The sequence below is a fragment of the Camellia sinensis genome, chromosome 14 (assembly GCF_055761805.1).
Source record: "Camellia sinensis isolate YWXY chromosome 14, ASM5576180v1, whole genome shotgun sequence".
NCBI classification, from domain to species: Eukaryota; Viridiplantae; Streptophyta; class Magnoliopsida; order Ericales; family Theaceae; genus Camellia; species Camellia sinensis.
The window spans coordinates 51456025-51482083 of NC_138974.1; the positions used below are offsets into that span (position 1 = coordinate 51456025).

Consider the following 26059-nt stretch of genomic DNA (forward strand, 5'->3'; position numbering starts at 1 on the left):
CCAACGTGATACAATTTTCATGCAATACAAAAATTACCACATGTCTATCTGTAGATGGAGTATTGAAAAAGAACAAGGAGAATCCCTACCTCAAATGAAGAACTCAAATAGAGAAGATGACCCGAAATCAAAGTGCTCCAAATCCCAAATTTCTTGGATCACAACGAATCCCTCGACGATTAACACACTTCTTACAAAGGCCCAAGGTGAGGAAAACACTCTAGCTAGATCAATCCTAAGAGAGAAGTTAGGTTTTAGAGTGAGGTGCTCTCCAATGACTTTTCGGAAAAGTAAGAGAGAGAAAGGAAATCAAAAAGTGATTCAAAAAGTTGAATCTCGGTGTGTTATATAGATCGACCCGCTCGAGCGTCGAACTCCCCGCTCGAGCGTCACTCACAGATCCCCGCTCGAGCGTCCAATTACCCGCTCGAGCGGCGGATGCACGCTTCCAGAACTTTTGCAGAACAGGTCCCCGCTCGAGCGTCCAACTCCCCGCTCGAGCGTCACACACAAACTCCCGCTCGAGCGTCAAGCCTCACGCTCGAGCGTCCAACACTACAGAGGAAATACTGGGAAGGTGATTCTCCCGCTCGAGCGCCGAAACCCCCGCTCGAGCGGAGAGGCCAAAAACTGGGCAAAGATTCTAAGTTCTAAAACATAACCAACTTATTCCCAACAAGTCCAACACAACCCAAAACTCTAAGACAAAGAGTAAGGGATAGAAAAGAGGATAAGACAACAACAAACCTACGGAACCAAGTCCGGATTACAGTTCAATAACAACAGGGAATACCGGGATCGCTATAACTACCTTGTTTCGGCTCCCAACAATGTCTTGCTGACATAAAAAATGGGCAAGTGTTGTATTCCTTCTGCACGAACCAACACTGCGCTAACTGCGTGTTGAGAGACTGCAAGGTACAAGAAGAGTTCTTCACCAGGTACTGGGGTAACAAGTAATGGTGGGAAAGACATATATTCCTTCAAGCTTTCCAGAGCTCGGTCGCATTCTTCATCCCATTCAAACTTGGCTTTTAAAGCTTGGAAGAATGGTCGTAATCTGTCTGACGACCTGCTTATGAACCGATTGAGCGCAGCCGCCATGCCGGTAAGATGCTGCACTTCTTTGACTGAGTTTGGTCTCTCTAACTCCTGGATTGCTTTGATCTGGGAGGGGTCTACTTCTATACCCCGGTTGGTTACAAGGAAGCCCAAGAATTTGCCAGATCCTACTCCGAATGCGCACTTGGATGCATTGAGGCGTAACTTGTGCTTCTTCAAAACTTCAAACATCTCTCCTAAGTCCTTGAGATGGTCATTCTCATCCTTGCTTTTGACCACCATGTCGTCGATGTAAGCCTCCATTGTTCTGCCTAACAATGGTTCAAACATCTTGGTGACCATCCGTTGGAATGTCGCCCCTGCGTTCTTCAGGCCAAAGGGCATGACCTTGTAACAGTATAGTCCTCTTGGAGTTGTAAAAGACGTGACCTCCTGGTCTGGTTCATGCATGGCGATTTGGTGATAGCCTCTGTATGCATCCAGAAAGCTAAGTCGGTTGTGCCCTGCCGTCAGGTCCACTAGTTGATCTATCCGGGGTAGAGGAAAGCTGTCTTTTGGGCACGCCTTGTTGACTGTTTTGTAGTCGACGCAGACTCGCCATTTGCCATTTTTCTTTGGCACTACGACTGTGTTGGAGATCCATCTTAGGTAGTGCACTTCTCTAATTGCTCCTGCTTCCTGCAGGTTGCCTACTTCTTCCGCCACTATTTCGGCGTGGTGGAGTGCTGATCTGCGTGTGCGTTGAATGACTGGTCTGGCGGATGGGTGGACATTGAGTTGGTGACTGATGAAGTTTGGATCAATGCCTGACATGTCGTAGGGCATCCAGGCAAACACTTCGATGTTAGAGGTCAAGAATTCCAAGACCTCTAATCTCTCAGCGCTAGACAGCGATGAGCCAAACAAGAAGAACTTATCCGGGTTCTTTTCATCTATTTTTACCTCCACCAAGTCCTCCACCGCTTTCTGATCAGCCTCTTTACCGACGTCCGCGAATAGTTCATTACTTTCAGGTTCCTCCACCGAATGAACGTATCCTTTGGCAGCGCGGCTGCCATTTACCGTGGCGAAACATTGTTTTGACATGATCTGATCTCCATAGACTTCTTCAATTATACCGGTGTCGTTGGGGAACCGCATTACCTGATAGTAGGATGACGCCACCGAACGTATGGCGTGCAGCCATGTTCTGCCCAAGATGATGTTATAAGTGGAGGGGACCTTCAATACCCAGAACTCCACTTGTTTTGTTACGCTTCCTGCTCTGACCGGAAGAATTATTTTGCCGACGGGCCACTCTGGCATGGAGTTGAATCCAATTAGGGGAGAAACTGCAGGCGCCAAGTCTTTGTCTTGTAGCTTTAGTTGTTTAAATGTGTCGTAGTACATGATTTCACATGAACTACCCTGGTCAATCAGAATCCTCTTAACGTCAAAATCCTTGACTCGGAGAGTGACGACTAGGGCATCATTGTGAGGACAGTATATTCGATCCAAGTCTTTATCCGAAAAAGACATAATATTTGTTGCTTTTGTCTTCCCCTTCTTGATGGCAAGTTGTGCACTTAACACTTCTCTAAAGTGCTCAGCCTTCTTGATTGATCCCCTGAGCTCGCATACACGCTCAGGTTCTAAGACTCCATGTATTACATTGATAATGCCTTGAGGTGGGGCGTCGATTGGCATTCCGTTGGGGTTATTGTGATCTTGGGGGGCTGGTTGCGTCCCTCCTTCAATATATTTATCCAAGTGGCCTGCTGCCACCAACTCTTCCAAGTGTTGTCTCAATGGCGTGCAATTCTCAGTGCGGTGCCCTTTTTCTTTGTGGAAGGTGCACCGCGATCTTTCGTCATAATCCTTCTGGGCTTCTCCTAGCTTGGCTGGCCACTTGACGAAAGGCTCATCTCTTATTTCGCTAAGAATCCGATATATCGGTTTCTTGAACACCGTGGTTATGGCAGTACGGATTCTCAACCATCTTTTATCAGGGTCTTCTCCGTTATCTCGTCTGCCACGTCCGTTTTTGCTCTGACGATCTACTGTATTGACCTTTGCTGAGGTCTTCTTTTCTGGTACTGCGGTCGCACTAGATTTTGCTTTGGCTCGTGCGCCATCCTCTTCTACCCTGATGTGCTGATGCACTCTTTCCATCAGGGCTTCCATAGTGAGGGGTGGCGTCATGGTGATCGAGTCCCTCAGTCTGTTCCCAACTGAAAGGCCTCTTTTATACTGTGCGATGGCGAGATTGGTGGGGCAGTCCCCAATCTGATTGAATGTCTCCCAGTAGCGACTGTTATAGGATCTTAGGGTCTCTTTATCACCCATGTCGATGGAGAGTAGCTGATCGATCTCCACCGAGGTTTTAGTGTTTGTTCGGAACCTTGTCACAAAGGCTTCTGCTAATTGTGCCCAAGAGGCTATGCTGCCTTCTGGGAGTTTCTCAAACCAAGTCAAGCCTAGGTCGCCAAGACTTGATGGGAAGAGTATGCACATTAAGGCCTCGTTTCGTCTGTATACAGCCATGACTTAGCGAAAGTGGCTCAAGTGTGAGTAGGGATCCGTCTTCCCTTCATATGTAGTGAATTTCGGTTGAAGGAAGCCTGATGGAAGGGGCGCGTTTTCGATTGCTGGAACAAACGGCGAAGTCTGTAGTCTTGCCAATGCTTTGTCCATTGGTTCGTAGGTCGGTCGCGGTATTGGCATTCCAACCTCGACGCTTCCATGCGTCCGAGGAGCCAACCGCTGCAAGGCTGAAACTCTATGTGGATCCTTTGCCCTGGCATCCTCTTTGCATCGTGCTTTCTCTTTGAGCACGGTTCGTAAGTCGGATGATCTGGGTAATTCTGTCTGTCTAGATCTGGTTTGGTGTGAATGTAAAGGCCAATATGTGCTTCCTTTAGTGTATGACCTTTCAGATCTCGTCCTCTCAGACCTGGAGTGATGAGTTCTGGAAGACCAGGATTGAGTGTCGCCTGTCCGGAGGCTTCTGCTCTCTCCTTGCGAGGGTGTAGTATTCCTACTACGATTTTCTGAGTGGCGAGGGGGCGTCTTGTTTCTGCGCCCCTCTCCTGTCGCCACTTGTTTTTTCTTCATCTGGCGTTTCAAGGCCTCCATGTCCGCCGCCATCTTTCTTATCAATTCATCTTATTCTTTCACACGGTCTTCCAGAGCTTGAGGGTCAATCCTCCGTTTTTGCCTGTCTGGACTTTGTGAATGAGAGCGATGGGGGCTGTTATTCCGCCTCCCCCTAGCATCCCTCCTGGAGGTATGTCGTTGGGGCTCCAAGTCCGCCATGGGAGGGACAGAAGGTAATCCTTCACGCCTTGCGCCCCCTTCTGGAGTTAGTCCGTCGACGGCGGACTACGGCAATTCTTCAATGTGTGCCATTGAATGTAAAGGGGAGAAGCTTTAATCAAGAGGTTTTGTTCTTGTCTGTTTTTCCCACAGACGGCGCCAATTGTACGGGGAAGAAATAATTCTCCTCGTATAATCCTGTTGACTAAGACCACGCTCCTCCGTACGACGTCGCTTTGTCACCTGAAAACACAAACGTGAGCTAGCCGGTGGGTGTGTGCCGGAAACCTCTCCGATGCCTAAGTCAGAAAACTTGACAAATAGACAAAGCTCAATGTAATCAGGAAGCAAAATTGTATGTTGTGTTATGTTACCTCCTCCAAGGTGATGCTTGTGAGCTTTTATAGGTTTCGAGTGGCACAATCCTAGTAGGACTTTTATTTCTCCATGCAGAATCCTTCTAGGATTCATACTCCTAAAGGATAATGCTTATCCTTTTACACCCCCCCCACTGCTTAAACCAAGTGGGATGGTTTTCACTACGGCCGAACTGTCATACCGAGATAAACCTGGCTATACTGAGCCACAGAGTAGGCCGTACTAACAGTAGTTCGGTTCTTCCTCTTGCTGCGCCATATTTCGGTTCTCTCATGCACGAACCATGGTGCGGTTGGACCGATCTACCGAGTAGCAACATTCTGACCGACCTACCCAGAATACATCATGGCCGGACTATCTCCGAGACCGGCCTTACTAGAAAAGTTGTACGGACCGAAGTAACTCAACATCTCTTCTGGGCCGAAGTAACTTCACCATTCTTGAACCGGAGTAACTTTCTTACTCTTGGACCGGAGTAACTTTTACATTTCCATTGGGCCTTTTTATCCAGTCCTTCGTACTTTGGGCCATAAAGTCCATCTCTGCAGCTCGGCCCAATTTTTACCAAAAATTACCCTCTCAGTAATAATGGGTTCCGTCCCAACAATTATGAGACTGGGAAGATGCCGGTCAGGCGGGCTGCCTTGGCTGCAGTTGTTGATGATGGAAACAAAATCGAGTTGACTCATCGAGTTAGTATGTGAGCCATGACTCGTTAGGCGGGAGGAGTATGAAAGAGGTTCAACGGAGTCAGATAACTTTACGTTGTGTTTGGTTGAAGGATTTGAGAAGGAATTTAGAAAAGGAAAGAGAAAATGTATGTGAAAATATGTGAAATTTAAGTATATTTTATTCATATTTCATCTATTTTTTTATTTTTTTTTTTTCTAAATTTCTCTTCAAATCTATCAACCAAATACAATATTAGTGTAATGGATACGTGGTAATGGATGAATAATAGGACAGGTGATGAGTACAGATAATGGGGACAGAGGATCTGAAGCCAATAGCTTCTTCATCAACAAATTTTATTTTATTTTTTTCCGAAATTTAAAAGGGTCTCATAGGTAGAGGGAGACTCATTTGATTCAAACTTAGGAATCTGACCACATGAAATCTAGGGGACTTAGATTCGGTGAGATTGAATATGATTTATTTAAAGTTGGATGATGGGTGAGACGGTCAAATTTTTTAGAATAAACCGAATAATTATCGAACAAGGATACTTTCCATCATTTTCCGACATTGACTTTGATATTTTTAATGTGTTGTTGGTCTTGTTTCCTATTTGTTTTGAGTCCTAAAAAGCTCTTTGCACAGTTGTTCTGTATCGTCAGTAGAAAAATCTTTTCAAACAATGCTTAGACACATATTTAAGCACACACAACATCGTTGTGGTGTTGTCAACACAATTTGCAATGCTGAATTAACTACTACATTTTTCAAAAGGAAAAGTACCCCCCCCCCCCCAAAAAAAACACTGAAATTATGGACATGAAACATTTTGCTTGCATGTATAAATATAAATAAATAAATGTCAGACATGAGTCATTTTAGTGCGTGAATTTTTCAGTGATCGTAACAGTTTTTTTTTTTCTCAAAATCTTGAAGGAGAGATTTTTTTTTACAACAGTGATGCATACCCCTAGTGGGGGTCGCACCCCAGTGAGGTGTCACACCCCCACTGGCTCAAATCCTAAAAAAAAAAAAAAAAAAAAAAAAACTGTTTTTTTTTTGTCAAATGATGGAGTGCCACCTCACTGGGGGTCAACCCCAGTGGGTGTATGAGGCATTTCTATTTTTTTTATTTATTTATCAAACTCACTTAAAAAAACTTATTATGAAATCTAATTTGTAAATTATATTTTAAAAATAGGACTTTAATTTATTTATTATAAAATTTAAGTTTGTTCAAGACAAAGCTTCTTACAAACAACAAGAGTTCTAAAAAAGAGTTTTAAGAGTATTTGAATTTAAAAATAAACAGAGTATTGTTAAAAAATAAATAAAATGAGGATGAAGTATATAGGGGAAATTACACCTGAATAGCACCTTTTAAAAATAATTACAGGTTCATAAAAAATTTAACATTTAAATTATTAAAATTCATAAACTTTATCACTTATTTGAATTTTTTAATTTTTCAAATTCACTGAGAATTGTTATTTTACAAAGTATAAAGCAAAGGGTACTCTCACACGTAGTTTAAGATTGGGACCCACATAAGTAATGGGTACAATGTATAAAAAATGAAATCCGATGGGGCTGACCACGCAACATATGGTAAGAATACGGTCATCACAATGTAAGTTTAAATAAAATAGTTTAAATTTATATTCAATGAGTCTCGTCTAAAATAATTTGCCTCTGGCTTTATATCGCAAAGGTTGTTTTTTAGACACAGACTATTGTGAAGGAAGGTGTGAGAGGTCAATGATCTCTGAGCTAACTAAGAAAAATCTGCATGTTGGGTCCCCAGAAACTGAGGCAAATCGCACCAGCATGAAGTTACAACCTGACCCTTTTGAAGTTACGATTCAACTACATTTAACTCTAATGGTTTGATAAATTATTAACTCAAAAGTTATAATCCCATCTGTTCTTATGTCGTAACTAATAAGTGATCTGTTTTTATGTTGTAACTAAGAAATAAATACGTATTACGGATATTCTGACACAAAAACTAAAACTAAGGCTATGTTTGGCATGAGTTTTTTTTAGCTATTTTAGTAAAAAAAAAAAAAAAGATTAAAAAGTCAATAAAAGATAAAATGTCATATTCAAATTATAATTATTTTATTTTTTAAAAAAAAAACCAAAAAATTAATTTCAAATAAATTTTTTTAACCCTATACTAAAATAATTACAAAATTTAAAAGTCAACTCACACTTAAAAAGAAAGTAGAAGAAATTTGTGAATCAGGTGTATATCAGTAACACGCAGAGAACTAAAAAGAAAGTAGAAGAAATTTGTGAATCATGTGTATATCAGTAACATGCATTAGAGTAGATACATGGAACCAAGGAAGGCCTCATGATTAGTGCATGAGCTGCCATCCGGAAAACAAGGGGATAAATAACTTAGAGCATTTCAATGGGATAGTTAAAAATGTATATTAAAGTATTTATTATACGATAAAAAATATAAAAAGTGGAGTTTAAAAAGCTGTGTTAAGAGTTTGTTAATTTTAAAGAGTGAGTGGTGGTGTAATGGATATGTTAAAAAGTGTGTTAAGTTGTGTGGTAAAGTATAAAATAAATAAATAAATAATTTAATTTAATCCAAAATTTTAAATCCAAAAAAAATGTCCAAAAAAAAAAAAAAAAAATTTGCCCTTGACCAGTCGACCAGGTGGTCAACCTGGGAGTCGACCGGGGGTCAACTTGCTACTTTACAAAGTGCTTCATCTTCCGCTTCTCTCTCTCTGTTTCTCTCTCTTGGCTAGCTAGAAAGCCGGCCACAATTAACACACAAGTTAATAGCTGACACTAATATACAACACTAACACACTCACTAACACATCCATTGCAGCAACCAACAGTGTTTTGGGCTGATCAAAAACTAACACCTGACACTAACACACTCACTAATGCATCTATTGTGGATGCTCTTACACAAAATTGCTCATTTTTGCCAGTTTGGATGGAGCTTGAATTTTATTATTATTATTATTATTATTATTATTATATAAATGAGAGAAAGCAAGAAAGGACAATGATTCACAGATTAACCTTCGTGTCTGATTGAAGGAGGTGGTGGTGGTGGTGGTGGTGGTGAAGTTATAACGGTGCACGTTAATATTTAAGTATAAAAAAAATGTTATTATTGAATTTTTATTGAGTGTTGCTATTAATATTTTATTAATTATTTTGGACCTTTTATTTTTTAGTTTTTTTTTATTATAATAATAACCTTAAATAAAATTATTAACAATGACATCAAAAGTTTTAGGACACTCTATCTCATAATTAAATATACACATACTATATCATGAGTTAGGATTTATGAGACCACCCGCCTCCATCACCACCATCCATCTTTTCTAAATCCCACCTTCAAAACATACCCACCCTCAAAACCTTAAAAACCCTTTGGCGGCAATATTCCGACAACTACAACTCCACGAGACAAGAGGAGTACAACAACAAAAACTCAAAAGAGATTCATAACTTTGATGGTATTCTTAACTCAGAGGAGATTGGCCTTGTAAGGGTAAGTTTTTTGAAAAAAAATAATAAAAGTTGTTCGCCATTTTTTCGAGACTGAACTCTCGAACATATGACCAAAATTCAGGAACACATGTTTGAACATTGTTTATTTGTTTAGAAACAGGTAACCAAACATTTCTTATTTGTTCGGGAATAGCTAACCGAAGCAGCAGCAGCAAAAACAGACAAACATAGAAGGTCGAACCACCCTTGGATAGTTGATCGACCAGTTGATCGAGAGGTCAACCGAAGGGTGAAATCCTTCCCAGTTTTGCTCATAAAGAGAGCATATAAGTATAGTGAGGCCATAGATGAATCATAGAAAATGAACTAGAGAAACATGGAAGTAGATTGTGTTGTGTGTACGAAAAGAGGTAATAGAAAAAAAAATCAAACAAATTAATAAATCTTGTAATGAAGCAAAGAAAAAACTTCTTAATACCATAAATTTTTTCTATTGGTTTTGGGAGATTCTACTGTCATGGGTTTTGTTAGGATTTTGAGAGAAAGGCTTTTTGGGATGGGGGGGTATGCATTTGAATTGGTGGAATGTTTTTATAAGGATAATTTTGACATTATTTGGGGGATGAAATTTTTTTTAAGGGTTTTAAAATTTAAAAGTGAGGGCCTAAAAAATAAAGGATCCAAAATAATTGATGAGATTCTAATAGTAACACTTTTTTTATTTTCAATTTTTAACTTATATATTTAGTGTTACTTATATTTTTAAATAATATGAATTGTGATTACTAAATCTACTTAATTAATCTTATTTTAATGCATTCATTTGGTTTTAAACTTTTGAACATCAAGCACCACCGTATAAGTCCATCACTTTAAATTATAAACCCTTCTATATATATATATATATATAATAAAGAAAATAAGATTTTTAGACAAAAGCCTTTTAGGAGTTCTAAATTCTCATTCTAAAACTATTGAATTTTCTTCATTTGAAATAATTAAGAAAATTTTCATTGGCTAGCTTCCATTTACATCTATTTTACAATCCCATATTGGAAAAAAAGAAAAAGAAAAGTGAATTGCTTCACTTACATAAAGTGATTCTTATACTTCCATTTATATAAGCAAAATAATATTTTTAATGAGAAGCCTTATGATCAATATCTCATATTAATTTTTTTGATTTTCTTAATTTTAAACAATTAAGAAAATCTACATTGGTTAGCTTCCATTTAACTTTTATTTTATAATCTCACATAGAGGTTTTGATTTTAAAAATAATTTTGTATGAGCTTTTAAAACTCTGATAATATCTCTCCTTAAAATTATTCTTTTGTAAAATATATAAATATGTTGATAATCTCAACGTTACGCTTACTGCTCCTTAATATAAAAATTATAAAATAATTACGATAATTTTAAATTTTTATTTTAAACTTATAAATCATGGGATAAATTATTATAATTTTAAATTTATATTATGTCAATTTTAAATTTAAATTAATAGATTGCTTTCTATATTTTAGTGACAATTTAAATTTTAATAAAATAAAATTTAGAAGTTTTAATTAATTAATTTGTGTGTAAGTTGGTTAGTCTTTTGACCTAACTGATTAAACTAAACCATTTTTATTTGAATGATTTGTTGGTTTAACCGTAATTTTAGCGATTTTACATGTTACGATGATTCTTTTTTACTGATTAGATTTTTATTATTTCCCTTTTAAAAGCTAATATGAACGATTTTTAAAATTCATATATTTTTATTCTAAAATAGTAAAATATTAAAACTATATCATTTTTTTACAACAAAATATAATTTTAATATTATATATAAAATTTTATTTATAAGGAATAAAATATAAAAACAAAATTAAATATAATTATCGTATTTTTAATAAATAATATATTATTTTATTTAGTGCATAGGTGACACGCTAGTAAATTTTTATACAACAGTGAACTGAGACAACTCAGTTGATTGGTGGCTCTTGATTATTACATCAAGCTCAAATGAACTGGGTTTTTTTTAATCTTTTTTCCAAAAGCAGGACTAAAAAGTTTGAAGGTAGCAAGTCGCTTTCATTTCCAGCATCTATGTGCAGAAAGCAAATGAAAATGAAATGCGCTAATAACAAACTAGTACGACCATATCAATTTAATAGAAGGGATTCAACAAATATTACTATCAGTAGGTAAAGCTACCAAATAACAAACCAATTTGATGCCCATCTCAGCTAATAAAACCCCGGGTGTCGTTATGTTGAAACACCGTGACATGACACTGATATCGACATATATTGGTTTTCAAATACGAAGATTAATAGTTTTTTCCCACCTAATCCGTCAACAAAAATTTGATATTATATTAATACAACTGGCCATTAGCCTTGAAACATATTTTAATTTGTAAGCATACTTTCACCCAGTAAATGCGCCTAGACTAATCACCTGGTTCCTCCATTGTCCATGATGGTGCTCTAATATTCACAAAAAACATCATGTAATATATTGATGCACGACCTGTGTCCTAAAAAGTGATTATTCAGTAATTATTCAGTATTCTCAGAGAATGAACACGTGGTGATTTATAAAATTTTAATTGGTAGAGAGAGATAAAGACTCACGATTTATGTTGAGATGAGGGAACAACATGGGACTAAGTAATTAATGATTGATTTGGAGTATGACCATGTAGTATTCCAAAATTATTGAATAATTTCCTGTGTCATAACTAGGATAGATGAGTTCAACAGTCGAATTAGATCCCCTAACAACAAATTCTTATAGTCAGATGGTGGAAGGATTACACCAGAGAGAAACAACGATTCAAAGTGAATGGCATTAATTTCTCGGAGCGCCATATAGGTCTGATTTATGTTAAAAGAAAGTGCAACAGTATATTTTGAAGGCCACGAGTGGATAAATATTTCAAATGCAAGAATGCAGGAAGTTTAAACCTTTGGCATAAACTTTCTTTTGGTTGGGTTTAGGTATGTGACCTTCATAGCTTAATCTCCCCAACCAAGATTTCATACGAGGTTAATAGGGCCAGTTGGATGATTATCCAAGCCAAAGAATTGCCACGTTGGGTGGATTAAATTCATTATGAGTTGAATCATGCACCTAAGAAAACACATTGTGGCCCCAATACTGCTAGTTCTATCCCTATCGAAAGGTTCCCAGCATAATTTATATCCCCGACACATGGAACACAATACAACTTTGGTTATATTGCCATATTTGTCATCACATATCAGTATATAACAACGCTTACTAAACAAGGTGCATAGCATTAGCATTCACAGAAGAGAAAACACTATCCTGGTGCAAACCTATTTCTATAATATTCTCAGTAACAAGTTTGTCTTAATTCACCTCTACAAAAAAAGGAAAGTAAAAAGAATACTCCATAAAACCAATGAAGATCAACAATAATTGTACCAACAAGGAAACAGTGACATTGTCCACATTGAGGGCAACACTACCAAACAAGGCTGGCCAAATTTAACATGGCTTTGACGTAGTAAGGAAATATATGATAGCATTTGATTTAATTGAAATTATATATGCTCCTTGATCTAGCAGAATAGCAAAATAGATTCATGTAATTAACGCCAACAGTTCGGATAAGACATTGTTGAGCTGGGTATATACAAACCAATGGTTTAAGAACCAAAATACACCAGCTAATTGACTTGAGAAGACCAAAAATTGCTTTTGTCTTCAGTGCATAACCAGTTTGATAAGGAGAACAAAATATTGGGGGGTTCGAAATTGAATATAGCAATAAAACTGCACGAGTAAGTTATCCAATATTGCAAAACCAAAACAAAAACAGTCTTTTATAACTCCATTTTTTCCCCTTTCTTTCTTTCTTTGTTCATCTTTTCCCCACCAAACAACATAACACAGAATTCAAACCAACATAACACTAGGTGAATGGCACAGAATTCAAATAATTAAAGAAACCCATTTTATTTATTATTTTCCCAACATGGAAGTATGTATACCTCATCAACTAATGCATATACTACCAAAAAAAAAAAAAAAGGAAAAAAAAGAAAAAAGAAGAAGACTTGCAACCATATTTATGTTCATATTTATAATGAAACCAACATACAAACAGAACTTTGCAGATTTGTCACCTGAAACCAATTTGACCCAATGCTCCTGTCTCATTCTATTTTCTGTATTTAAAAGAAACCAAATGACACTTCCATATACCCTTTCTGCAAACCCATCCTCTCAATCCCATTCACCGACATCCTTATGTTGACAGGAGCTGGCATGGCTAATTTGCAGACTCTGCACTAAACAAAACCGCAAGCAAGCACACTGAAATGAAGCATAGGACCTGCTACCAGACTCTCCAAAGACATGTACATATATCGAAGGGAAAACCCATGTAGTGATTGAACTATTGCACAAATTTAATCATCCTCGCCTTCCCAACCTACAAAACAGCACTCACGAAATCACCCGATCGAGTAGATATCGAAGCTTGGCATATAGACCCTGTAAGCAAGCAGCAAACCAGATTAGTCTCATTACTTATAAAGCCACAGGTTTCAGTAGGAGTAAACTAAACAAAATCAAAGTTACAAACTCAATTGAACAAGAACTACAAAACTGAATAAGCCATAAATTCTTGTGCTCGTGCACCCAAAATTTGAGCAAAAGTTAACAAGACAGAAAATGTACTAATGAATGACTTCATCCTCCAAATATCACATTGTTAAATCTCAAACTAAGAATTTTAAACCAAAACGAATTTTAAAAATATCATTTTTTTCAGGAATTACCTCACCATTGAGAATTCTTCAGTATGAAACCTCAAACCCACATTTTCAAATTATAACATAAATACATATACATATATATATATATATATATAGATGGATAGACAAACCCAAACAAACACACATTTGAACAAATTTCTAGTAAACTATGGAATCCTTCAGAACCATGCAAATCACAACCCCATAATTCAATCAAGAAAACAAAACCCAGTTCCTAGTCAATTACCTCATCAACATCAATAATCAAGACACTGAAAATATTCAACACAACCTACAATCTGCAAACAGTGAACTGGGAAATGAAAGAAAGGAAAAAGCAGAGCACCTTAGGCACAGTTTGGGCAATGAAACTTCCACCCTGAAGATCCGGGTGAAGCAGAGCCATACAATCCCTTGGCGATTCGAACAAAGACAAAGAGAATTGCTTATACACAACCCCAACATCGAAGTAAATCAACCCAGAGCTCGGCACATCGACCCGAATTTCCTTCACAGGGAACCAAAGAAACAAATCTTGAGCCGAAATTCCAGAGAGTCCAGCGATCTGACCGTATGAGAGAGTGCCCGAAACGTTGCGATCGTAGTGCAATTCATTCTCGAACTTGGCATTGCATTCTTGATCCAAATAGGCCACGAACCTCCCTGCTTCGTCCAAGCTGAAGTCTTTGACACCGTTTGGGAGCAAACCCATGGGCAGGCCATTGGATCGAAGGACATCGTAGATAGACGATGGTTCGGAGGCCGAAACAAAGAGATGGGTCGAAATTGAAAGCAGAAACAGTATCAAGAATTGGGGAAGCATGTTGGATTTTTGTTGGTGTTAGAGCATATGAGACCCCGTGACCGGATGAAGAATTTCAGAGAGAGATAGAGAGAGGTGGGTTATATCATATGAGGATTGTGGGTATGGTTGGTGTATGTATAATTGTGTATGTATAGCTAGGGTTTAAGGAGTTGGAGAGAGAGGAGGGGGGAAGGAGGAGGAGGAGGAGGAGGAGACTGGTGCCAGCAAGAATACAGAGGGGATTAGGGGGGAATGATCAATTATTGGTGGCAGGGGTGGGGTCGGATTGAAATCTGCTACGAAGGGGTTTAAATAGTATGGTGTGGGTGCGAGTGAATAATGGACACGTGTAAAATTGAGGAGTATATTTTTATTTGCGGGAGAGTCATGTTACTATAGGTGTGGACATGCATGTACATTTGTACAGCCATGTGAAAGATTGAGGGTGGTTTGAAGATTTCTATGTTCTCCTGCTCCAGACTGGAGGAGACCGAAGTATCGTTTGCCACGTGTCTGACATATGTATAGACGAAGAACGGCGGCCCCACGTGCTTGAGAAGAGCGTGGGTATCGCTGAGGCTGATAATGGGGACATGGATGAGCGATACGTACGAGAGAGAAAAAAGAAATGAATGAGGAAAGCGTGATTCAGCCGTTCAAAAAAAACAAAAGAAAGGCACACTTGGAGAGTGAGAGAGTGGTTGAGGAGTAGGAGAGAGAGAGAGAGAGAGAGAAAGGTGTTTTCATTTGTTAGATGAATCCAACGATAGAGAAATTATTCAATAGATCATGTACATTGGCCTTGTTTGGTAAATATTATTTTTAAAATTTTTTGAGTTAAAATTTATACAAAAATAAAATAGACTAAAATAATTAATAAGATAAAATATCACATCAAACTCATAATTATTTTATATTTTTTTAATAAACATCATATCTAATTATAAAATAACTTCCAATCACCTTCCTAAACATAAAAATTTTAACTTATTAAAATAGTCAAAAAAACAATTAAATTATTCTATTAAAATAATCAACTTCCCAAACACCACCTTATCTCATCATATTGTTGTGGTGCCTTCAATTAATGAAATTTTAAGAAATGTGATATGCGCATATTTGGGGTTGGTTTGGGATGTTCTAAAAAAGTACATTTTTTGACTTATTGGCTTATATGGGTTGGATTTGGATTGGTTTGATGTGATGTGTTAGAGAGGTGATGTGATTTAAATAAGATGATGTGACTTAAATATGATAGTGACTTTTTGACTTTTTGTATTATTTAGGTCATGTCTCAAAATATATTTTTTAAGAAAAAAATTCAAAAACAAATTTTTAAAAAAAAATTAAATCACTCTTTTGTACATTACACATCAATTAATTATTATTTTTTTCTCTCTCCCCTCTCCTTCTCAATCATTTTTTATTTCACACTCATCTATTTAACTACAAAAAAATCAAATCATTCAAAATTTCAAAATTATTTTTAAAATATATAATCAAATAAAATTTTAAATTTTCTAAACTCTTTCTAAAAAATTATTTTTAAAATAATATTTTAAAACACAAACCAAATAATGCCATAGTTACTAATAAAATGACAAATTACACTAACAATCCCTATAATTTGAGGCACATGTTACTTTGGTCCCTGACTTTTCAATTTTGATGCATTTGATCCTGAATTTTGAATCTTGTTCCCAATAAGGACAATTGAAGATGTCATTGCTTAATTTTAAGGACAAATTCATCAATAACTAATTTGATAAAAATAAATGTCAAAAAAATATTTTTAAATTTTTAAAAATTATTTATACTCACCAAAGATAAAATTATGTAAAATTAATAAATCTTTTAGACATTTATTATTATTTTTTTTTTACCAAAATAATTTTTGTTATGTGTTTAGATGATGATCATGTAATAAATGATTGTTAGAATTTTAAGGTGTAATCGATTGATTTATATGAAATATTTTTAGTTTTGAATTTTTTGACTTAATGAATTGGTTTAATAATGATATTAAAATTGTCGTCATATTTAACTTTTGAAAAAATAGAAACTAATTTAATGAAAATAAAAACAACCGCCTATTACATAATCTTTATCCAAACACATAATAAAAATTAATTTTGTAAACAAAAAATAAATAGATGTCTAAAAGATTTATCAATTTTACCTAAATTTATCTTTAGTAGGTAGAAATAAGTTTTAAAAATTTAAAAATATTTTTTTGACATTTTTTTTTGTCAAATTAGTTTATATTTTATCAAATTGACGAATTTGCCCTTGACATTAAGCAATGGTATCTTTAATTGTCCTTATTTAGAACAAGATTCAAAATTCATAATCAAATAGGTCATAATTGAAAATTTAGAAACCAAAGTGATACAAGTCTCAAACTGTAAGAACTGTTAATTTAATTTGCCCTTGATAAAATTATTATAATTACTTATATTGTGTTCCCCCCCTATATTGTTTTTATTAGCCAAACACATGACTGGGGTAGAATTCTTAACTCATGAATATTTTGGGAAGTAGGTTAAAAGTCACTTCTTAATTTTTAACTCACTTTCTCCCTCACAAAATAAAAATCAAAAAGTCAAAAAAAATTAAAAAGTCAATTTTTAGCCATTTTTTTTCAAAACACCCCTAACCGGTTTATTATTATTTCATTTCAATAAAAAACTTTATTGATTAGAAGAGAAATATATATTTTTATAAATATAAAACTTTATGAGTGATTTTCTGACCACACTGCCAACTCAGTATTCAGCTGGAGAGCACTAACAGAATAGATAGCACCTGTCTGACCTGCAACAGAAAGAAAAAATTCCGGTGGTAGCTCGTTCACCCGGGGGCACTCCGACGACCAAGTCAGTAAAATATCTCACAAAGATAACCAATAGTGCTTAACTCACTAGACAGAGTATAAAAAACATACCTTAGACCCATGAGGGTGTCTCTCTTTTATAGCCAACATAATCCTAGTCCCAATAGAAGCCTAGCTCCAATGGACTTAGGATTACTGCTAATCTTGGACTCCCAGTAGGATTAGGATAAACTCTCTAAGAGTCTTATCTTTATCCAAACTGAAGTCCTCTTCTATTCTAGGACTCTTGTCCCTTATCTGCTTATCCCGGATTCCGATTTTTTCGTAGATAACCTTGGCTTAGCCGAGATCATCTCGGCGTCATGACCAGGACACGTGGCACCTCGGCTGGTACTTCGGTGACACTTCGACCACGTGTTGTCATTCAAAAATTATATCCCTACAAAAACTAATTATGTTAAATTGAATAATTAATTATTTAGTAAAATTTTAAAAATACATATCTACTGTGGGGATATATTTTCTGAATACCAACACGTGGCATAGTGACGCCGACGTGTCAGCCGAGGTGCCACGTGCCCTGGTAGTTAAGCCGAGGTAATTAAGGAGAAGTCGAGGTCATCTCCGAGGATATCGGAATCCGAGATAAGGGACAAGAGTCCTAAGGCAAGAAGGGGACTTAATCAAGATAAGGATAAAGCTCTTAAGGAGTTTATCTTTATCACTTAAAAGAGTCCAGAGTAAACAGTGAATTAGAGTTCATAGAAGTCGTACTTCTAGTGGGACTTGGATTGAGTATATTATAAAAGAGAGGCACCCCCGTGGGTCTAAGGTATGCAATTTATATTTTGAGTATTCAGTTTAGTACTTGATTATCTTTGAGAGATATACTGACTTGATCGTCGGAGTGCCCCCGGGTGGAAGAACCACCGCCGGAGCTTTTTTCTTTCTGTTTCAGGTTGCTTAAGCCATCTATTCTGCTTATGCTCTCCAGCTAATCACTAAACGGGCAGTGTGGTCAGATTTTCACCCACACAATTTGGCGCCGTCTGTGGGAACGAAGGAAGAATAGATGGCCAGTAACGGACAGCAGGAAAATATTGGGGATGACGCTCCCACTGGGAGTGGCAGACCAATTGACCTCGACATCGAAGGAGATAACCACAATGTAGAAGCCCGTGACCAGGGTCACAGAGAGAACGACGTCATCCCAGAAGGCGACACGTCAAAAAGAGCAAACCAAGGAAAGTACTACAATGAAGATAACCTCCAGGTATGGAGGGACAGGTGCCTACGGAGGGATGAAGAAGTGAAAGAACTAGCAAACAAGTTGGCGGACCTCCAGTCAGTCGTCAACTTCATGATGCAGAATAATGTTATGCAGCCACCATACCCGCTGCAAGATACACCGATGCCGGCAAACAACACTCAGAAGGATGGAAGAAAAACAATCCCCGAGGTCCCTCAGCATACCAGAAGCGGAAGGCATTCTCACTGGCCTTCCAGGGAAGTCGGACGGGAAAAGCCGAGGCAAGAAGAGTCCCAAAGGACACACCACATGAAGAATCCAGACCCCAAAGAACATCGACATGTTCAGGGGCAAGTACTCCATTTTGACACAACCCATGAAGAAAGATCCAAACGACCCCACCACGAGGCCGAAAGCAGTGTACCAAAAAGACTAAAATCCAAAGACAGCCGAGCTCTAGGGAGGAGCAAAGAAGACTTAAGGGACTACCTCAAGAGGAGGCAGCAGAATGCAGAAGCCGAGGTGAACTCCCCAGTAAAACCGAAGACGGCCTTCTCGGTGGAACTGGACAAATTCGAACCGCCCAAAAGATTCAGTATGCCGAGGTTTCAAATCTATGATGGTAAGTCAGATCCAAACTTTCACGTTGGGCTATACCTGAATTCAATGGCGTTATATAGCGGGAATGAGCCGTTGCTCTGCAAAGTATTCCCCTCATCCTTTGGGGAAATTGCATCTGATTGGTTCCACAAGTTACCAAAAGGAAGCATAAAGACATGGGAAGGCTTGGCCGAGATGTTTGTGGCCAGATTCGTGACCAACAAGCTGCAACCCCTGAGGGTTGATGCTTTGATGGCTCTACGAATCACCAAGGAAAAAGGCCTCAGGGCCTATGCGAAAAGGTACTACGAGGTGTTCAACCGAATACCCGAATGCAACCAGGAAGTAGCAGTCGTGTCCTTTAAGAACGGCCTGAAAGATGACTTCCCTCTACGGAAGTCTTTGGCAAAAACATTGCCAAAAAGCATGGAGGAACTCATGGCAAGAATTGAGAAATATGCCAGGGCCGAAGAAGATACATCGGGAAACAAAGAAGTGAAACAAGAAAAGGGAAACGGCTCGCCGAAGCGAGGCCGAGTCAACAATGGGCCGACCAAACAAGAAATAGAATTAAGAAATAAACAGGCGGTAACCACAGTATTCCGGATCCCAATCCATAAAATCTTGGATCGGATTCGAAATCAACCTTATTTCAGGGCTCCAGCAAGAGCACCAGGGGAATTCATGGGAAGGAACGTTGGTAGACGTTGTGCCTACCACAATGAAGAAGGGCATCCAACTCAAGGTTGCAAAGCCTTAAAAGCACACTTGGAGGACCTGGTAAGACAAGGCCTTCTGAGGGACCTGGTCGATGAGGCCAGAACAAGGGAAGAGCAGGCAAGGTTGCCTCAAGCACCAGCGGCACCCCCTCCCCCAGCACAGCTACCACAAGCAGGAGAACCGAGGGTGGTTAATGTGATCCACTCAAGGGTCAACGAAAACGAAGTCAGAGGAGAAACCCAGAGGGTAAGACATTTACAGCATATCTACCAAGTCGGGGAAAAGAGACATCGGCCAGAAGAATGCCAAGGGCCAATGATAGCCTTTACTGAAGCCGACCTAGAACTGGTCCAACATCCTCATAATGATGCCTTGGTAGTATCCCTCCAGGTTGGGGAGTGCCAAGTAAGACGCATCCTAATAGATCAAGGCAGCTCCTGTGACATCATGTCTGTCAGATGTTACAAAGAGCTAGGCCTTCACCCCGATGACTTAGAACAATCAAGCGGCCCGATGGTCGGCTTTAACGGAACACCGACATGGCCACTGGGTGCAACAAGCTTAGAAGTACAAGCCGGCACTAAGAAGATCAGGACAGAATTCCTGGTAATTGACACACCCTCACCATACAACATCATCTTGGGAAGGCCGTGGTTGCATGCAATGAGGGCAGTTCCCTCAACGTTGCATCAACTACTCCGGTTCCCAACAGAGAATGGGATTGAAGAAGTTAGAGGGGATCAACTACAAGCCAAAACTTGCTCCATGGCAGCAATAAAATCCACCTGTAGTATACAGGAGCCAAAGAAAGCAGAAGTCGAAGATGAGGACATGGAGGTCCTAGAAGACGTCGGGAAGGAACCAACCGATAAAAGCGAAGAAGCGCTAAAGAAAATCCTCGTCCAGGAGGACGACGAAGAGCGATTTTTTCTTCTCGGCTCAGGCTTAGCCAGAGAAGAAGAAAAAGAACTAAAAGATTTTTTAAGGGCAAACATAGAGGCGTTCGCCTGGACACCCTATGAAATGCCTGGCATTGACCCCAAGGTCACTTGCCACAGTCTGAATGTCGACAGATCGGCAAAGCCAGTGATTCAACGAGCCAGAAGGCCGACGCTAATGCACGTCGAAGCAGTAGAAGAAGAGGTAGACAGACTCCTTGAAGCCAGAGCCATCCGAGAAGTTCAGTACCCAACATGGCTGTCCAACACAGTAGTAGTAAAAAAGAAGAATGGCAAGTGGAGGGTTTGTGTAGAATTTACCAGCCTCAACAAAGCTTGCCCCAAAGACAGCTTTCCTCTGCCCAAAATCGACCAACTGGTAGACGCCACTTCGGGGCACGAAAGGATAAGTTTTTTAGATGCATATAGAGGGTACCACCAGATTGCTATGTACCCACCAGATGAGGAGAAGACCGCGTTCATCACCCCGAAAGGCCTGTACTGTTACAAGGTAATGCCTTTCGGGCTGAAAAACGCAGGAGCAACCTATCAGCGGTTAGTAACAAAGATGTTTAAACATCTAATTGGCAAAACGGTAGAAGTTTACATCGATGACATGGTCGTAAAGACCAAGAAATCAGAAGGTCATCTTGCCGACCTAAAAGAGGTCTTTGACATACTCAAAAGATATCGGCTCCGACTCAACGCCTCAAAGTGTGCCTTCGGAGTTGGGTCAGGTAAATTTCTAGGATATCTGGTAACAAGAAAAGGCATTGAGGCCAGCCCAGACCAAATCAAGGCCATCCTGGAACTACAGAGTCCAACATCGGCAAAGCAAGTTTAAGTGCTCACTGGAAGGGCCGCAGCCCTAAACCGATTCATCAGCAGAAGCTCAGACAAGTGCAGACCCTTCTTTAACCTGGTGAAAAAAGCTACGGACTTCCTATGAACAGAAGAATGTGAAGCTGCTTTAGCCGACCTAAAAAAATACTTGACCACAACCCCGGTCCTTTCTAACCCAATTCCAGGGGAGGAATTGTTTTTGTACTTAGCAATCTCTGAGTACGCAGTCAGTGCAGTGCTAATCCGTGAGGAAAAAGGGGAGCAGAAGGCTGTCTACTATGTAAGTAAGACCCTGGCTGACGCAGAAACAAGATACCTACCACTAGAAAAATTAATGCTAGCCTTGGTAATGGCTTCAAAGAAATTAAGCCATTACTTTCAGGCACACAAAATTGTGGTCCTAACAGAGCACCCGCTGAAGTCCTTATTACATCAAGGAGACTTAACAGGAAGGATAGCAAAATGGGCAGTAACACTAGGCCAGTTTGACCTAGAATTTAGGCCAAGAACAGTAATAAAGGGCCAAGTTTTGGCCGACTTCGTCGCAGAACTCACACCTGAAGCCATCACACCTCGGGCTCCGTCGAGCCAAGATGAGCATCGGCCCGACAAGCAAAAAGAATCCCAGTCAAAGACAAAAAAGCAAGAGAAAGAAAAGCTCAGACCATGCAGCGTCTACATCGGCGATTCATTCAGACTATTCGTCGATGGAAGTTCAAACCGCCAGGGAGCAGAAGCAGGAGTACTGCTGATATCTCCAGATGGAGAAATTGTAGAACAGTCCATCCGTCTGGGGTTCAAAGCCTCCAATAATGAAGCAGAATATGAAGCATTAATTGCAGGGCTAAAGCTAGCAGCAGCAGCAGAGGCAGACGAGGTAATTGTTTTTTGTGATTCACAATTGATTGTTAACCAGTCAACAGGAGAATTTGCAGCCAGAGATGAAAGAATGTCGGCATATGCAAAGGAAGTCATCCGACTGGCAGCCCTATTCCAGAACTGCAGATTACTCCAAGTAAGTCGAGATGACAACACCCACGCCGACGCGTTAGCCAACTTGGCCAGCTCAATTCAAACCGGAAAAACAAGGACAATTATGATCGACTACATGTCGGCCCCGAGCATAGATAAACAGAGCATCGAACAATAAGCAATGTGCGTGGGCTTTGGACCAAGCTGGATGGATGCAATCATTGCATTCCTAAAAGAGGAAAAGCTGCCAGAAGACCATAAAGAAGCACATAAAATAAGGCTGAAATCAGCCAGATTCAGTCTAACAGCGGAAGGTCATCTCTACAGGAGGTCGTTCACTGGACCACTCTTAAGGTGCGTACACCCTTTGCAGGTTGAAGATTTTCTGTACGAGATTCATGAAGGAATCTGTGGAAGCCATACTGGGGGCAGATCGTTAGCCCACAGGGCCATTACCCAGGGGTATTGGTGGCCCTACATGCAAAAGGATGCCGAAGCTTATGTAAAGAAGTGTGAACAATGTCAAAAGTTCGCACCTTTGATACATCAGCCAGCTGCCGACCTAAACCCAGTATCCAGCCCTTGGCCGTTTGCCCAATGGGGCATGGATCTGGTTGGACAACTTCCCCAGGCAACTGGGCAGAGAAAATACTTGCTGGTAGCAACAGACTACTTTACAAAATGGATAGAGGCAGAACCTCTTGCCAAAATCCGAGATGTGGACGTCAAGAATTTTATATGGAAGAACATTATCACAAGATTTGGGATTCCAAGAGCAATAGTTGCCGACAACGGAACACAGTTCGACAGTAAACTTGTCAAAAACTTTTGTGCAAAATTCAAGATCAAGAATTATTTCTCAACACCAAGTTTTCCTCAAAGCAATGGGCAAGCAGAGGCATCCAACAAAGTAATCCTGGATGGAATAAAGAAGAGGCTCCAGGCAGCAAAAGGAAAGTGGGTAGACGAGTTACCCAACGTACTTTGGGCGTATCGGACTACGCCGAGAAGATCAACAGGAGAATCCCCCTTTGCCATGGCCTATGGCACAGAAGCAGTCATCGCATTAGAGATCGGCATCCCAGGGATCAGAACCCAGGGAGTAGAGAATGGCACCAATGACATACTCTTAGCCCGAGACCTGGATTTATTGGAAGAACGGAGAGAGAAAGCTGCAATTTAGCTCGCAGTATACCAGCAACAGCTTGCCAGAGCTTACAACAAGAAGGTTAATCCAAGAGATTTTCAAGTTGGCGACTTAGTCCTAAGAAAAGTCGTCGGGAACAAGAAGGATCCCAGGGAGGGCAAGCTTGGCCCAAACTGGGAAGGACCCTACAGAATTACTTCGGTATTAGGCAATGGAGCATATCGGCTTGAGGACAATGAGGGCAAAGCATTGCCCAGACCTTGGAATACTTGTAATTTGAAATTTTTCTATCATTAGATAAACATCATTGTTTGGCCGATATCATCAATAAAGTCTTTTCAAAATCTTTCAACATATATGATTGATAAAGTTATGCATGGATGTTTATTGAAGACATATCAAACCCAGGCAGAGTTAAGCCGATGTTATTCCTTAATTCACTTGTTGAAATTTGTAGCAATTTACAAGTTGGAATTAAGCTGATTCCTTATCTTCACTTGTTGAAATTTGTAGCAATTTACAAGTTGAAGTTAAGCCGATGTTATTCCTTAATCCACTTGTTGAAATTTGTAGCAATTTACAAGTTGGAATTAAGCTGATTCCTTATTTTCACTTGTTGAAATTTGTAGCAATTTACAAGTTGAAGTTAAGCCGATATTATTCCTTAATTCACTTGTTGAAATTTGTAGCAATTTACAAGTTAGAATTAAGCTGATTCCTTATCTTCACTTGTTGAAATTTGTAGCAATTTACAAGTTGAAGTTAAGCCGATGTTATTCCTTAATCCACTTGTTGAAATTTGTAGCAATTTACAAGTTGGAATTAAGCTGATTCCTTATCTTCACTTGTTGAAATTTGTAGCAATTTACAAGTTGAAGTTAAGCCGATGTTATTCCTTAATCCACTTGTTGAAATTTGTAGCAATTTACAAGTTGGAATTAAGCTGATTCCTTATCTTCACTTGTTGAAATTTGTAGCAATTTACAAGTCGAAGATAGGCCGAGGTTATTGCTTAAGTTCTCATAGCAATATGTGGGTTGTTTAAACCCAAGGGAAGATGCTTAACACTTGTTGAAATTTGTAGCAATTTACAAGTTTATGTTAAGCCGACATACGATCACCCGCTGAGGTACACAGAAAGTTACAGGTTAAAATAAAGGCTAAGTATATTGTTCATTACTTGTTGAAATTTGTAGCAATTTACAAGTAGGTAAGACTAAGATAACCGTTTAATGCTTGTTAAGAGGCTTGCAAAAGTTTACATTCCGAATTATATGTTCTATACTTGTTGAAATTTATGAAAAGTTTGCAGGACAGTTTCTTGCCGAAGTAAAAGTTTTATGGTTATACCCGAGGTATATAACCCCGAGAAGATTGCACAAAGGAAGCAACATGCAAAGGATTTTTTCTAAGTACAAGACTATGCAGAAGCAGTCAACAGAATATCACAAGATCAAAACATCCAGAGAAAGAACTGTTGCAGTAACATATTGAAAAAACCACGTCGGCCAAAAGAAAGAGTTTTGCATTACCCAGAAAGTAAAAAAGTACAAAGTGCAAAGTACAGAAAAAAGAAGGAAAAAATACAAAAGGCAATTTTTTTTTCAAGCTTCTTCAATGTTAGCCACTGCAGGGACTGGGACCTCGGACGATTCTGGAGGAACCTCGTCGGCCGCTTTTTCTGCTTGTATCTCGGCATCAATCTCGGCTAACGATTCCTCAACACTTCTTTCTATCAGGAGAAGATTGGACGATAGCTCCCCAGTAGCAGTTTCCCTAGTTGCCTCATTGGCCTCATCACCCTCCTCATCCAAAGTTAAGTCCATAACCTGCTCAGCAGGAGGAGGAGATTTGGCTTCGGCAGCACCCTTAGGTTTTCTCACCAAGGCCTCACCATCATCTTTTTCTTCATCTTCATCAGCGGCCTCGGCCTCAAACTCTGATTCACCTTCAGGAGGAGGTGGAGGAAATGGTAACGGAATAGCGTCGGCCTGACGCAATGGCGAGTCAGCAGGAAGGTCAAGCTTCTTTATCAAGGACATCCAACCAAGGGAAAATCCCCTGTTGCATGCCTGCCTGACTTGAAGCTTGTAGTCTTCTGCGACGTCGGCCATACCTTGAGCATAGGCCTTTTCGTCGGCCTCTTTGATTTCGGCCTCTTTAGTGGCCAGAGCTTGCTGAAGTTCTTTCTCCGCTTGGGCCTTCTGAACCTCGGCCTCTCTTTTCTCGGCCTCAGTAACTTTTTTAACGGCCTCAGCAGCCTC

The 26059-nt window shown here is 39.2% G+C and overlaps 1 protein-coding gene across 1 annotated transcript; it reads right to left on the reverse strand.

The window, feature by feature from the left end:
• Positions 1-12860: 12860 nt before the first annotated feature.
• On the reverse strand, positions 12861-14985 carry LOC114267740 (uncharacterized). The gene is made up of 2 exons (XM_028208800.2): positions 14035-14985; positions 12861-13425 (listed from the first exon to the last, which is right to left on the reverse strand). Exons 1-2 carry the CDS (start codon positions 14509-14511, stop codon positions 13378-13380), a joined length of 525 nt encoding a protein of 174 aa, XP_028064601.1. The 5' UTR covers positions 14512-14985; the 3' UTR covers positions 12861-13377.
• Positions 14986-26059: the final 11074 nt, after the last annotated feature.

Coding starts and splice junctions, on each gene's coding strand:
- LOC114267740 (XM_028208800.2), bottom strand. CDS start 14,511: ATGCTTCCCCAATTCTTGATACTGTTTCTGCTTTCAATTTCGACCCAT. Junction 13,426..14,034: donor TTGCCCAAACTGTGCCTAAG/GTGCTCTGCTTT, acceptor GCTTGCTTACAG/GGTCTATATGCCAAGCTTCG.